Source organism: Crinia signifera, chromosome 1, assembly GCF_055691185.1.
Source record: "Crinia signifera chromosome 1, ASM5569118v1, whole genome shotgun sequence".
Lineage (NCBI taxonomy): Eukaryota > Metazoa > Chordata > Amphibia > Anura > Myobatrachidae > Crinia > Crinia signifera.
The window spans coordinates 355,534,543-355,550,958 of record NC_139217.1 but is presented as its reverse complement, the minus strand read 5'-3'; the positions used below and the strand labels follow the sequence as shown (position 1 = coordinate 355,550,958).

At 46.3% G+C, this 16,416-nt stretch overlaps 2 protein-coding genes across 5 annotated transcripts in view; one reads left to right on the top strand and one right to left on the bottom strand.

The window, feature by feature from the left end:
• Positions 1–905: 905 nt before the first annotated feature.
• On the bottom strand, positions 906–2,111 carry LOC146008993 (testis-specific serine/threonine-protein kinase 1-like). The gene has a single exon (XM_083148931.1). The coding sequence runs from the start codon at positions 1,991–1,993 to the stop codon at positions 956–958; it is 1,038 nt and encodes a 345-aa protein (XP_083005057.1). The 5' UTR covers positions 1,994–2,111; the 3' UTR covers positions 906–955.
• An 11,815-nt stretch (positions 2,112–13,926) lies between these two features.
• DGCR2 (DiGeorge syndrome critical region gene 2) overlaps positions 13,927–16,416 on the top strand; it is a 46,712-nt gene continuing 44,222 nt past the window's right edge. For 2 of the 4 annotated variants that reach the window (XM_083148899.1, XM_083148873.1), the window contains exon 1: positions 13,928–14,262. In XM_083148899.1, coding sequence (XP_083005025.1) covers positions 14,184–14,262 — 79 coding nt within the window. In that variant the 5' untranslated portion in view covers positions 13,928–14,183. Of the gene's footprint in view, positions 14,263–16,416 lie in introns of all 4 variants that reach the window. The other 2 variants (XM_083148882.1, XM_083148892.1) reach the window with 2 other exon arrangements.

The following is a 16,416-nucleotide window of genomic DNA, read 5'->3' as shown; positions in this document are numbered from 1 at the left end:
CGTGGAAATCGAAAAGAAAAATAGTCTCTACAGGCAAGACTACATAGCCAAAATCGAATCAAATTCCACATCTAACCGTGTGTACGCATGGATTTCTGTGAGTTATTTTGTTTCTGTGCAAAGTAAATACTATTTAATACTAATACTGCTTTACTTTTACACTGCAATATAGATATCAGTTTGAAGTACTCACCCCACCCAAATGTAACTCTCTGCACATGTGACATATGCACCCCCTGCGGTGCACATGGTTTTGTCCATTAGCAAACCAAATGTGCTTTGCGAACCAACCTGAATTACCCCCACAGTAACAGAGGTAGTCTCAGGAGAGGTACCTGCCACCTTATTTATGGTTGCAGACAGCATTTATTTTTAAAATATGTTGTTAAAAGTAAAATATAATTGATCTTGAAAACTGAACGAAATTGGAAGTATATTCACTTACTTCTTTGTGCCTTTTCTATCTTAAGGTGCCCACACACGCACCGATCCCGGCGGTGCGATGCTATACGATGGGGTGCGCGCTCCCGCGGCACCTCATCGCACAGTACAAAAAGTATGTGCTGCACTTACTTTTTGTACTAGCTTTTTCTAGCATCGCATCGCATGCACATCGTATGCACAAGGCATACGATGCGATGCTATGTGTGCTAGTTAAGCCCACAACGCACGCCGGGATCGGTGCGTGTGTGGGCACCTTTACCAAAGATACATACTCCTTATGGAGAAATTGCCCATAGCAATTAGCTTTTTGCTAGCATTTAGCATTCTAGTACATCAGACACACACACATACACACTATATATCTGCTTCGTACAACTGCCCAGTCATTTCATACAAAATCTTTTTGTCTTCTCTTAATAACCGTTGTAATTATTTTAGAAAGGATAACATACCACAATAAATGTTTTTGATTGCATTTACCAGTTCTTACATGACATGTTTTTTTAGTAAGTTACACTGGTGGGGTCTGACTGCTGCTGGCTTCTTCTGCACAATCTGAGGAGATTGCTTTGTTTATACTGGTGCTGGCCTGCTCTTGCTGCAGGCTTTTTCCTTGGGGGCTTGTTGCTCCAGTGGCCAGCCGTTGTTCTGCATTTGCTGCTTCTTTCTTCACAACAGAAGTTGGGTCTGCAGTGGTGACTTTGTCTGCTTTTTGGGGTTTTGAGGCAGGTTGAAGCCAGCTGTGGTTCAGAGTCTCACAGATTGTAACACGGCGAGTAACATCTGGCTGCAGCATATGGCATATTAAGTCCTTGCAGTCACTTGAGATATGTTTGGAATTAGGGAAATCAATCCGGTGCTCCTTCTGTGTGCGTAACATCTTCTTGACGTTGGAATCATCAAAAGGCATTATACCGCAAACCATTATAAAAAGTACGATTCCCATACTCCAGATATCGAAGAGCTTGGGATCATAAGGTATTCCTTGCAAAACCTCTGGTGCTGCATATGCTACTGAGCCACAGAATGTCTTACTGAGAACGGTCTTGCCAGCCACATCATAGCTTAATCTTCTCCCAAAGCCAAAGTCCGATAGCTTAATGTTAAAATCTTTGTCTAAGAGAATGTTCTCGCACTTGATATCTCTGTGGACAATATCTTGGTCGTGGCTGTATTGTACAGCTAGGCACAGTTGATAAAACAATTTGCGAGCCACTGCTTCTGGGATTGATCCTCTGCTCCTGATGAAGTTTAACAAATCCCCTTGGACCCCCAGCTCCATTACAATGTAAATTTTTCTTGCTGCAGTCTCAAAGATCTCAAATGTCTTCACAACTGAATGATGGTTCATCACTGGCAGGATGGCAAGTTCACGAGGAAGGAACTTCACAAAAAAATCTTTTGAAGCTATTTTACAATTGATTATCTTCACAGCAACTTTGCATTGTAACTTATCTGAGTACGCAGACCAAACTTTTGCATATGTTCCTTCACCTAAATATCCTCCTATTGTGTATCCCTTTTTTTTAAGTATGGCCGAGTCCTCCATGATTTGATTTGGTTTGATGTTTGTTGAGTTAAATGTTGCCGGCGTGGTGTGAAGTTCCTGCTGCCACTGTCTGGTTGGTCTACCTTCCAGAATGTGATGATGTCACTATATGCATTATGACATAATGCTGAATCATTTGTCTGTGAGGTTCACTTTAAAAGCATGGGATAATTTATGCAAAAGTACATCATTTGCTTCTGTTTCAATTACTTACATGTTTACATGGATATTTACATGGATATTTAAGCTTAATGTTCCTAAAAGAATGTTACACATTATTTAAGGAACAGATGTAATTTATTTATTTTTAGATTTTGATCAGTTCCATAAGAAAGACCAAATTAAAATCCAACACCTTTCTCAACTGAATTACTGGACTCCAAAAGCAGAGCTAACAAACTGTATAGGTTTTATAAAAGAGAGAAAAAATACCAAATGAATGAATAAATGGTATAGACACTATATGGACAAAAGTATTTGCATAACAGGGACGGTAATGATACTGTATTCAAATGTATAAACCTTAATATGGAGTTGATCCTCCTTCTGCAGCTTTGACTGTAGGTCAGTATATTTCAACCACTGTGCCATGGCACACTAGTGTGCCTTGAGCTGTTCTCAAGTGTTCCCCCAGATCTAGAGATGCCCAAACCAGTTACAGCCACCACCAGTTCAACTGTTATTTACTGGTCTCTTCTTTTCATGCAAAGGGCCAATGTATTCTATTTTTGTTACCTGTGGGGACCAGTGTGATTGGTTTTTATATGAGGGCCAATAGGTTTGTTTCCCTGTGGGGGCAAATGTGTTTTAACCTGTGGAGATCTCATGGCAATTGCCTTGGCAATTTTAAAATCTTATTTAGTGTGCCGCAAGGAAAAAAGGTTGAAAATCACTGCTGTAGGTACTGTGCTATATATTAATTCATATTATATGCACATATGTCTAAATGAACTGCCACAACACAGTGAGAAACACACAAATGTGTGTGCGTATATATATATGTGGGTGTGTGTGTGTGTGTGTATATATAAAAGAAAACAAACTGCACTCTCACCCAAAAGGAGCCAGATGCTGGGGTACCATTCAGGAGCAAAGGAGTAACCACATGTTCCAATAATATAATGTGTGTGTATGGATGTGTATATATATATATACATATACATATACACATATACATATATACATATACGTGTGTGTGTTTCTGGGTTAGCAAACCCTGAAACGTTGGACTACTAAAGTTTTGCTTTTCACAACAGAGACCTCCAGAGTGCCTCTGCCTGTTTATTGGACTATCTTTATATCATTTGTACGAGAGGGCACTGGGGCAGGTGAATATCCATCCAGAAAAAAGGGGGTTGTGACCTTGTCCTGCGCTCTTTAGAAAGCAGGGTACTTATGAGTTATCCGGGCGCCCGATTTCTAAATCAGGTCGGATCGGGCACATCGCATCGCATCGCATGCGACCATCCGATGCGATGCGATGACCCGATTTTTTCATAGGAATCAATGTTAAAATGGACTGAGTCCATTTTAACATGGAATTCAATGGGAAAAAGGGGTCCTTTTCATACCCCTACTATCCAAGTGGGCATGGAGTTGGATATAAACCTGTGGCGAGCGTAGCGAGCCACCGAGCCCGAAGCGTGGCGAGCGTAGCGAGCCCCGCGAGGGGACATAGAATACCGTCTCCTCGCGGGGCTCGCTTCGCTCGCCACGCTTCGCTCGCCACGCTTCGGGCTCGGTGGCTCGCTACGCTCGCCACAGGTTTATATCCAACTCCATGCCCACTTGGATAGTAGGGGTATGAAGAGGACCCCTTTTTCCCATTGAATTCCATGTTAAAATGGACTCAGTCCATTTTAACATTGATTCCTATGGAAAAATCGGGTCATCGCATCCGATGGTCGCATGCGATGCGATGCGATGCGATATCGCATCGCATCTGATTGTATGCCTTAACTTAAGGCATACAATCAAAAAATCGGGCGCCCAGATAACTCATAAGTACCGAAAGCAGCGCTACTCTAGGGACTCGCTGTTAATAGAGGTCCAATAGAAAGAGATAGAGTGAAAGATGTAGAGGTTCGCTTAGATGTGTTTCACCAACAACAAATTAACTTAAAATCGTATATGTTTATTCCAAACAATAAAAAGTATAAAATACAAAAAACAGAAGTTTTCCGATGATTGTTTTCACAAAGGTGTATTAATTCCTGGTTTGACCATAGATGTATATTGGTCTGAGATACCAATATATATCTATGGTCAAACCAGGAATTAATACACCTTTGTGAAAACAATCATCGGAAAACTTCTGTTTTTTGTATTTTATACGTTTGAATGTTTGGAATAAACATATATACGATTTTAAGTTAATTTGTTGTTGGTGAAACACATCTAAGCAATACCTCCCAACTGTCACGATTCCGTCGGGACAGTCCCGATTTTCGGGTCCTGTCCCGACGTCCCACCCGCGGCAGGCATTGTCCCGCTGCGGGGGGTGGCAGTTGGGAGACCCCCCAATCTAGTAGAATAGACGCTGTGCGCATGCGCACAGCGTCTATTCTCGTATGAAAATGAGGTCGCGGCTAATTAGCATAAGCCGCACCCTCATTTGCATACGCCCCACCCCCTTTTCGGGCGCTCGCGCGGGTCCCTATTTCATCCCGACACAAGTTGGGAGGTATGTCTAAGCGAACCTCTACATCTTTCACTATATATATTTATAATATGTGTTGCGGCTGTTCATTCAGACATAAGTGCACTTGAATATATAGCACAGAACCTACAGTCTTCTTTTGTATATATTTCCCAGTAGCAAGGAACTTGCAGTCAGCAAAATGTACTTCAGTCTTATGGGGCCTACACATGTAATGTTTTAGGGGCATTTTCTAAGCAATCTCACTGGATCGCTTACAAAATGCCCCAATCGTATGTGAGCCCTCCCTGGGAGCTGCAAGCCAATTAGCTCCTAACTTCCATTTTACAGAATGTGTCTTAAAAAATGAAAGGAGGTGGTCAGTTAATACTTTATCTCTATCCATTTTATCTCTCTCTCTCTCTCGATCGACCCCTAAATAGGCTATTGAGGTGAGGGGTAAGGATACCACCAAGTTTCCAATAGTAGAGACCAAATAAATCTGTACAGGCCAGGAAGCTGGTGTATATATAGTATTTGTTATTTACTAGCTAGGGTTTCCCCAACTGTGAGTAGAGCATTAGTGGCTGTTACAGCCTCTGCGTAATCTATCCCAGGGACACACAGGGAATAGGGGATGTTAGTAAGTTATAGAGACTGTGGTGCAAGAAGTAAAATTTAGCCCCTTTTTGCAGAAGTACAAAAGGATTAAATAATGTCATACTCTGTTAGCTAAAAGAGAATCTGTCTTGCTACTTTTGGCTCAGCCACATAAGCCTGATAAGATTGTATTGAGCTGACACTTCCAAACCCGCCATCAGCTAAAGCTATTACCAAAGGGAGTAGTTATGTGCGAAAGTTATAGAGACTTCAGCTGAGATTCACAGTATCATCCGCAGCAAGAACATTTACTCTCTTTTTGACTTTGTAATGTAATGTAAAGTAAAGAAAAGCTTTAATTTAATGTAAAACATTCAAGATACAGTGCAGAACCTGTGGTATGCCTTCTCTAATGAATAAACTTCACTTAGATGGGGTTAAATAGCATAATTTGGTCCATTGAGACATCATTTTTTTTTTCAGATTATCTTCTCTAAAAAGCTGAACAATAGGTTAAATGATTTGGGGGCACATTTATCAAGATCGCATTTACAATGCGATCTGGGCGGAATATTACCGCCCAGGATCTCATTGTAAAATGCATGATATCACCAGGATGTATTACCTGCTGTGCGCAGGGACAGGGCTCCGAAAGGAGCCTGTCCCTGCGATGCCGGAAGCCGGGGGGTCTGCGCATGCGCGGTTATGCGCTGACACCCACCCGCGACCCCGCTGACCGCACTGCCGCTCGGGCAGTGCGTTGTGCACCCATAGGCTACAATGGGTTATCGCCATATCAGAATTGCGATAGCCCAGGGGTGCGAAGCCGGGCTGCCCGATGTTGATACATCGGGCAGCTTCGCATCCCCCATAGAAAGCGGCGCTGCAGGGGAGATCGCAGCAGGGATCGAAGATTCCTGCTGCAGTCCCCCTTTAATACATTTCAGTGCTACTTAATATTTGCGGTTAACCCCCGAGAACGGATGTTTTTGGGGATTTGGCCACAAATATTGCTTGATAAATGGGCCCCTTGGTGTACTAAAATGTACTCTCCGGCCTTGGGCCCTTCTTCAGATCTGATCACAGTACAAATTTGTTCTCAAAATGGGGTAGGTGGCAGGGTTAGAGTGCATGCCAGTGTAATAGAGCAGAGGCCACAGGGTGATGGAGTGCTTCAGAGCAATAGAGCACAGGCTGCAAAGTGAGGTGGTAGTGTATTGGTGTGATAGAGTACAGGATGCAGGGATCATGTCGCTGTGATAGAGCACAGGCCATGAGGTGACGGAGTGCTTCGGTGTGATAAAGTGCAGGCCACAGGGTGAGGCAGCACTTTGTTGCAATAGAATTCAGGCCGCAGGGTGACGGAGGGCTTTGTTGTGATAAAGCGCAGACTGCAGGTTGAGGCAGCAGTTAATGTGATAGAGTGAAAGCCGCATGATGAGGGAGGGTGTCAGTGTGATAGAGCGCAGGCCACAGGTTGAGTCAGTGTGATAGAGTGGATAGACTGTTGACCTTTTGACCCTGTCGACCATATGACTGTAGTCCTAGATATTGTAGATCTAAAATACCATAACCATTAAGCCAACCTACTTATACTATCCATCTTGTGAGATTGAACATCACACAGATGCAATCCCTCACCCTGAAGCCTGTCCTCTATTACACTGACGCAATCCCTCACCCTGAAGCCTGCGCTATATTACAGTGACACACCCTCTTACCCTGTGGCCTGCGTTCTATCACACTGACACAATACCTCAACCTGCGGCCTGCGCTCTATCACACTGACACACCCTCTTACCCTGCAGCCTGTGCTCTATCACACTGATGCAATCCCTCACCCTGAAGCCTATGCTCTATTACACTGAGACACCCTCTTACCCTGCGGCCTGCGCTCTATCACACTGATGCAATCCCTCACCCTGCGCTCTATCATACTGACGCAATCCCTCACCCTGAAGCCTGCGCAATATTACAGTGACACATCCTGTGGCCTGCGTTCTATCACACTGACACAAGACCTCACCCTGCTGCCTGCACTCTATCACACTGACACACCCTCTTACACTGCGGCCTGTGCTCTATCACACTGATGCAATCCCTTGCCCTGAAGCTTGTGCTCTATTACACTGACACACCCTTTTACCCTGCGGCCTGCGCTCTATAACACTGATGGAATCCCTTTCCCTGAAGCCTGTGCTCTATCATACTGATGCTCCCTCTTACCCTGCAGCCTGCATAGAATTCTGCTCCCTATGCTCCATAGTCTGTACATTCAGAACAACGAAACACATAATTAATGGCCTGTGGGAGCGCACATCGTTGATGATATTGAGTATACAGACTAGGCAAATTTTTGAAAAGCTGTGCTTCTAAGAAAAAGTCTAGTGTCTGTCAATTTGTTACTATCCAGTTTGTTTTATCACGGTTTCCAATTGCAAAGCGCAATGGAATATGCTTTGCTATATAAGAAACTGTTAATAATGAGTGTGTTCAATGTTGTTAATAATGCGAGCTCCGATGCATCATTAATGTCCTAAGCCCCCTTGTTAGATCTACATGTACCTGTAGCTCAAGTGTGGCTATTCAGCCAACAACCTGCGTAAGGATAAGGGTGGGTGACATTACTGAATGATATGGTTCCTGTGTCTACACAATATCTAGTTTGACCAATGGCACCGCCAATCGTGTGTAGGCAGCTTGAGCGATATTATAAACTACATCGCTCAGCAGGTGCAAAATTAGCAATATTGTTTAGTGTATATGGGCAGAGCCTAATGAAAGGCTCAAGGGCCTACGCACAGGGTTATTTCAGGGCATTGTTTAAGCGATCCCACTAGATCACTTAGAAAATGTCTCTACATCGCTCATTTGTGTAGGGGCCATAGCGATGCACGGTCCCACGTGTCGCTATGGCCGGGCGATTAATATCCAGCATGCAGGATAAAGCTACCTAATCGGCGGTGAGAACACTAGCCCTGACAGATCGCTCTGCACACAGCGTTGACGCATCGCATGCAGGATCTAATCTAATGCTTGTGGCTTGTGGAGGAGACTTTAACTTTAGCTCACCCGGCTGGCGTTGTAGCACAATGTACATAAAGTAATGGTTCCATTGGTAATTTACATTGGCACAGCTATCTGGCAGTCACCTTAAGAAGTTTACTCTTCACTGTATGTGTGTGGGTAGGGTTACCACCACCCATCCATGATTACTAGGGACAGTCTGGAAGACCTGAGTCCACACTTGCCGACTTTCTGGCTGCCTCCCCCCCCCCCCCCCCCCCGGTGTGCAATGTGTCATTTGACCCATGGACCTCACTTCGGGAGATGTACGGCTCAGCAAAAGGGGGGGGGGGGGGACCCAATTTCCAGGACCCTTTCGGCCATTCGGGGAGGGTAGGCAACCCTGGGCCTGAGTCCCAAGGAGTAGCCTTCCCGGACTATACAATGTATGGGAATAGGCAGCTACTACTAGCTAGAAAAAAATGGAATATAGATATAAAGGCGCAATGAATACTTATAACATTGTGCCAAAAGTCTTTCTCAAGGTACTTGAACTCAGGCCGTGGTGTGCCGCAAAAAAGAAAGAAAGTAAACAACAATAAATTTCACATTTCTGTCTGTTCCTTATTTCATAACCCAAATGTGTTTATTTAATGTGGGAGTAGATTGTTTCCACGGAGCATACCGAAACTCACTTTAAATAAGATATCAAGCTTATAACGGTTCCTTTGATATGGTCCTGGGAACCCCCACTTCTTAGTTAAGGTCCCCATACACTAGCCGATTTTGGTCAGATTTCGGTCAGATTTCGGCCAGATCAGTCGGATCTGGCCGAAATCGGACCAAAATCGGCTAGTTTTGATGTCCCCTCAGATCCGATGCGCGGTCCCGTGCGCATCGGATCTGCGTCGGGTGGTTGGACCTGCTGTACGTCCGACCACCCAACTTGGGACCTAGTGGGGCGGCGCGGCGGTGGAGGGAGCAGGGGGGGCTGGGGACGCTGCGGGGGACACAGGCGGCATAGAGCCGGGAGCTGTCAGTACTTAATAAAAATAAAAAAAGCCCATACAATGAATGGGCGGCCTGTGATTGGCTGAGCGCTCTCTCAGCCAGTCAGCAATTGGCTGAGAGAGCACTCAGCCAATCACAGGCTGCCCATTCATTGTATAGGCTTTTTTTCTAGCACTGACAGCTCCCGGCTCTATGCCGCCTGTGTCCCCCGCAGCGTCCCCAGCCCCCCTGCTCCCACCAGCAGCCCTGCTCTGTAGCCCCCCCCCCCTGCTCCCCGGGTTTTTTACATGTGATAAATCGAGACGATTTATCACATGTAAAAAATGGCACATCAAGTGCCAATCTAATCAAGATCCCCCGGGGAGCAGCCGGGGAAGCTCAGGGGGAAGTCGGGGGCGACTTGTCCTAAGGACAAGTCGCCCTAGTGTATGGGGGCCTTAAGGGTAAAAGTGGTCTACTTCTCTCGTCAATTATTCAAGATTGTGAGAAAATGTCTCCGCAGGTGTTCCAAAACAAAAATAAGAAACCACTCATTTGTAGTACATAGGTGCAAGATATGTGGTTGGTGAGTGAGGAGCTGAGAAAATAATTTAATTAACAGCGTACCTCACTTACCCTTTTCCAAGCGATTCAAAACATATAAAGGTTTCTTTATTATGTAGGGCATACCCTCACTCACTGTGTTATCTGTAGTTTTCAAACCTATAAAAGTTTCTTTATTTATATGAAGGTGACTTCAGTCTACTTCTCCTGTTTATTATTCAAGATTGTGCGAGAGTGTCTCCACAGGTGCTCAAAAAAGGGAAAGATACCACTCATGTGTAGTACATAGGTGCAAAATGTGTGATTGGTGAGTGAGGAGCTGAGAAAATAGTTTATTTAACAGCGTACCTCACTTACCCTTTTCAAAGTAATTCAAAACAAATAAAGCTTTCTTTATTATATAGGGCGTACCCTCACTCACGTTGTTATCTGTAGATTTCAAACCTATAAAGGTTTCTTTATATAAGTGAAGTTAACTTCGTATAATAGTGATCAATTGGATCTCCAGATATCCTATGGTCTGATGTGCTCCAATGATTCGCAGTGCATAAAAAAATAGAAACAATTCAATGTATTATTGAGTATGTACAATGAGAAAGATTCCACCAACGAAAAGCCACCGTTTTCTGGCGTACTTTACACACCCCTTTAAATTAGGGGACAATGCCCATAATGGTTTCTTTAGCCTCCCAGGGGTTACCGTAGGTGAAGGGTTTCCCAAACAAAGTTTATGAGACCAAGTATGATAAAAAAAATCACACTGGTTTTAATCTATAAAAATATTGTATAAGTCCCACACACACTATTTGGGATAGTGGAAATTGTAAAAATCCAAAGTTAAAATACAAAACATAAAATACAAAAAACTTTATTACAATTTGGACTATTTAAATTTTTTTTTTGTGTGTTTTGTATTTTAACTTTGGCCTGAGTTCAAGTACCTTGAGAAAGACCATACTCCATAAAAAAGAGGACTTTTAATTATAAGTATTCATTGCACCTTTATATCTATATTCCATTTTTTTCTATCTGTATGTTTTTGAAGTAGTGGTGTAACTTAAGTAATTGTTATTTAGAGGCAGCATTGCGCCACGATTAATCTATCATTTGCTTAGCTACTACTAGCTGCCTATTCCCGGACATTGTATAGCCCGGGAACATGACTTCTATGGGCTATTTCACACGCTCCGGCTCCTGCCGGATGGCGAAATCCTGCACGGCCAGGAAGCCGTGCCGCACACAGTAGTTTACACTGGAGGGGATGGCCACAGCCCGGCAGCCATCCCTTCCAGTGGTGGGATCCGGCTGCAACCGGCCGTCCCGTGTGAATGGACACAGGCTATGTCACACGCTCCGGCTCTTACCGGACAGTGAAATCCCGCACGGCGAAAAGCAGTGCCACACACTGTAGTTAATAATGGACACAATTGTGTCCATTCACACGGTACGGCCACACCCCGCCTGTCCGGTTGCAGCCGGATCAAACCACTGGAAGGGACGGCTGCCGGGCTGTGGCCATCCCCTCCATTGTAAACTACTGTGTGCGGCACGGCTTCCTGGCCATGTGGGATTTCACCGTTCAGCAGGAGCTGGAGCGTGTGAAATAGCCCTATGGAATGTGGTCTTAATTACCGGAGAGCTAGCTGCCTATTCCTGGACATTCGAACGCCAACCCATTACCAGACTGTCCAGAGTATTCCCGGATGGGTGGTGGTAACCCTATGTATGGGGCTTTAGAGGAGTACTCTCTGTTTGGTGTGGTAATCTCTTCTAATCGTTTAATTTTATTTTATTTATGACTGTTGCACAGTGTTTTTCCATTTGTCTTACTATCAGCGCGCACACACACACAAATTTTATTTTACAGTGACAGTCAGTGTCCGCTACAGAGACACCCTAATCACGAATTACATACCCTCCAACGGGATGCAGTTAAAATCCCGGCGGTCGGGATCCCGGCGTTCAGAATCCCGACGCCGGAATCCCGACCGGCGAAAGCCCGACACTTTCTCCCTTCGTGGGTGTCCACGACACCCCTGGAGGGAGAATAAATTAGCGTGCCGAGCATAGCAAGGGGGGGGGGGGGGCGATCCACGTCCCCCCCTTGTCGGGATTTCGGCGGTCGGGATTTTAAACGCCGGGATCCCGACCGCCGGGATTTAATACTGAATCCCCTCCAACATGTCCCATTCTATTAGGTACAAAATGATCTGTTCCTGGACTTCCATCTTATTGTATGATTACCATCACCTGTGTTGAAACACCCTACTTGTCAATTAACTAGTTGAACACAGGTGATGGCAATCATACATTAAGAAGGAAGTCAAGGAACAGAGCATTTCTTACCTAATGGAGAGGGTCATGTTGGAGCGTATGGGATTACAACAGAGACAGAGGGCAGTATTCAATGAGAATTTTGACGATGTGCAGCGATTCCTGTTTAGGATTCGCTGCACATTCGCCACTGCCCGCCGCGTTCCGGAGCCTCGCCGGCTCCAGTATTCAACGAGTCAGGGGCTCACTGCCCCTGACCGGCGAAATTTAACTCCTGCGGCGATGCCGCAGGGAGCCTGAGGACGGCGGCAGGCAGGGAGATGGAAGTCTCCCTGCCTACCCCAGAACGTTTGTGGGGGGGGGGAGGTGGGCTCCCCGGGAGCCAGGCAGCACAGGCTGCCCCCCGGGATAGCCAACAGGGGACCGGTATTCACTACACCCGATCGTGCATATGTAATGATCGGGTCCAGTGAATATATGAATATCTAATGAGCGGCTCGGCTCCCGGCCCCCTGCTGGCTGCTCTGTGTAAAAAATATATATATATATATATATATATTTTTTTTTTTATTAAATATATATTCATGTGCTTACAGCACATGAATAAAAATAGCATGCCCCTTTAGAATAAAATTCCTGATTTTTTTGACACCAAATGTAAAAAACAAAACACTTTATTTTAAAAGTTCACATTCCACTTCACCATAAAAAGATAGCGATTGCTACTCGGTGAATCATGGCGATAAAAACCTTGAAATGTATTCGCCATCTGGTCATTGAATAGGGTGATTCACCGTTTTAGTAAAAAAAAAAATCACCTTACAGCACGAAAATAGCACAAAATCGCCATAAAACATGGCAAATCAGCCTCATTGAATACTGCCCAGAGAGCAATAAGCCGCCTCCGCTGCACCGCTCTCCTCCACTTAGGATGAAGGAGGAAGGCTGGTTTCACACACTCCGGCTCCTGCCGGACGGTGAAATCCCGCACGGCCAGGGAGCCGTGCCGCACACAGTACTTTATCATGGAAGGGATGGCCACAGCCCGGCAGCCGTCCCTTCCAGTGGTGGGATCCGGCTGCAGCCGTGCCGTGGCCGTCCCGTGTGAATGGACACAATAGTGTCCATTCACAACTAGTGTGCGGCACGGCTCCCTGGCCGTGCGAGATTTCACCGTCCGGCAGGAGCCGGAGTGTGTGAAACCAGCCTTAGGGCTGTTTCACACAGTACGGTTCCTGCCGCACGGTGAAATCCCGTACGGTCAGGGAGCCGCGCCGCACTCAGAATTTTATAATGGCAGGGATGGCCACAGCCCGGCAGCCGTCCCTTCCAGTGGGGGGATCCGGCTGCAGCCGTGCGGCCGGGCCGTGGCCGTCCCGTGTGAATGGACACAATAGTGTCCATTCACAACTGCTGAGTGCGGCACGGCTCCCTGGCCGTACGGGATTTCACCGTGCGGCAGGAACCGTACTGTGTGAAACAGCCCTTAGGGCTGTTTCACACAGTACGGTTCCTGCCGCACGGTGAAATCCCGTACGGCCAGGGAGCCGTGCCGCACTCAGCAGTTGTGAATGGACACTATTGTGTCCATTCACACGGGACGGCCACGGCCCGGCCGCACGGCTGCAGCCGGATCCCCCCACTGGAAGGGACGGCTGCCGGGCTGTGGCCATCCCTGCCATTATAAAATTCTGAGTGCGGCGCGGCTCCCTGACCGTACGGGATTTCACCGTGCGGCAGGAACCGTACTGTGTGAAACAGCCCTTACAACAACACAACCGGCCCCGCCCCCCGGTGATAGGCGCGCGATGCATCCGGGCTCTGCGTCACTCGACACACCGTAAAGCCCGCCCCTGTGCTACTCTGATTGGCTGGACTGCGCTCTGTTTGTTGTGAGGTGACGGAGGCCGCCATCTTGTTCCCGGAGCTAGGTGCATCGGTGCGGTACCCGTTACCGAACAAGACGGGGGTACGTGGGTCAGAAAGGCAGCCCAGCGACCCTGTCTGTTGCTACGACGGAAAATCCTTAGCACCGGGACCGGCGCCCGCTACGTTCCCCACCCCCTCCGGCGAGTGTCCGGTTTTCGTTGTTCTGGCAGGAGGATGAACGGAGGATAAATGGTGCTCAAACCGGACAGCGGCACCTTCCTCCTCCTCTTCCTGCTTGTGCTGACTCTGACCGAGCCGCTGCGGCCAGGTGAGTGCACCGGAGGGCGAGGCCTGCTGAACGGAATTTAAAATGGCGTAGGGGGGTGGGTAGCTGGGGTTCTCTGGCTGAGGTGGAGGTGTGTATGTACGGATTGCAATTACGTTTACTCATCGGTTAGATATCACTGTCAAGAGAAGGTCACATCCTGCAGTCCAGAGCCGGTGACAGGCCGCCGCTGTCTCCTATCTGCCAGCACAGCCCACCCGGTGCTGTCCCCGGTCCCCGCAGCTCGGTTTGGGCAGAGAGGCGGCGGTGGCGGGGGCTGTCGTGCCCCAACACATGGCAAGGAAATGCCAGTATACATTACTCGGGCCCTGTCACGTACACCCTGGTCACTGTAGCTGTGCCCTGCTTGTCACACTGTGCAGCGCTTTCCCATTTATGTCAAGCTTGGTAATAGGAAGTATAACACTTTTTTTTTTTTTTTGCCAAATAGTTTTTAATCTTTTGGGATTTTTTTTTTATTTTTAATTTTTATAAATAATGTTAAGGGCCCCATACACTACAATGATATATATGACCCTGAAGTTGGACGTAATTTCTCTTCAATAGTGCAGTACAAGCGATCTAGGGGATCCTATCGGCGATGCACACAGGACCGCAGATCGAATGGAAAACACACGATTTGACGCTTTACAAACAATATATTGGCCCGAAAGATCTGAAATCCGGCATAATCGTTGTAGTGTAAGGGGGCCTTTAGTTCTTGGTTTTGGGTAGAAGTAATTCTAGTAAGGTTTTGTAGAGTGTTCTAATTTTGTGCGCTATTATGGATGGTTATTGGCCTTCGCTACCTGGGACAAATGGGGTTAATGCAGACTTGAATGTATGCACGTTTGTTTTAGTTCATATGTATTTTGACATACGGTTTGCTCAGAAAATGAGAACGCACAGATGTGGTGATGCAAACCATACGTTTTGCACATAGTATGACCAGAGCGGCTGAATACTGGAGGGAAAGGGTGTAACCTTATATCAGTAATGGAATGCAAATGCTGACCAGCACCTATATGCCTGCGGGATGCAGTCATATGGTCTACAGCATTATGGTAGACATGGGTCTAGGTCGACAAGTCATTAGTTTGACGTTATCTAGGTTGACAGTCAAAAGGTCGACATGTAGTTTTTCGAACTAACGACCTTCCGACCTAGACCCATGTCAACCCGGCCGCTTCGACAGTTCAGGGCTAGCGTTGTCCTATCCCACACTACTGGGGACAATGCTAGCCCTGCTTCTGACTTGGGCTGCGCTGGAGATTTTGGGCTGCGCGGTTTTAGTGAGATCTTGCGCATGCCCAGAAAGCCATTCGAGGGGGGGGGGGCTGCGAGTGCACGGGGCGCCGGGAGAGCCGATAAGGAGAGCCGTTCACGCTGGGCATAATGGCTCTCCTTATCGGTTTTGGGAGTTTAATACATCTGCCTATAACGTTTGACCGCTTCTCCACATTATGCTGGAGAAACGGGACTCGTTATGTGCAAAATGTTATAGGCAGATTCATACATCTGCCCCAATCTATGTAGCTGACCCAAAGGTGTGTGCATCTAGAAATGTGTAGAGGTTTGCATACTGTATGTGCGGAAGTACACTATTTTCCTGAGCACTACTACTGAGCGATTTTTGCCCATTTTACTTTGGACTTTTTACTGTAGTCCTATTTCTTTGGATGGTAGATTAGTCCTTGGTTATTGCTGAAAGGCTGTTAGGATTTACTTTTGGAAGTATTTCGTGGTTTTTCTTTACATGAGATTTTTAACTTTTTTGGTCAGTTATTCTTTAGCATTCATCATGACAAGGTTTTTCCATCTTGTTTTTAAAACCTTCATTTAGGTGTTAATCTTTTGAAGGGGTATATGTTGCCAGTGTGTGTGTTCTGCAAAGCTGTCAAATATACAAGTGTACATTTGTATTTTTTTGGGTCATTTCAGTGACTGTAACTTTTTACAATATTATGGGGGACATTCAATGTGCAGTATTCAATGCCGGTGCGAGGGGGTTAAACTGCGAGGATCACAGAAAACCAGTGATCCTCGCAGTTTAACCCCCGCACCGGCCGCTCGCACTATGCAACGTTCTGGGGGAATCTTTGCAGTCACAGAACTGCGAGGATTCCCCTAAACTGCGAGAGCCGCGGCTAGTGCAGC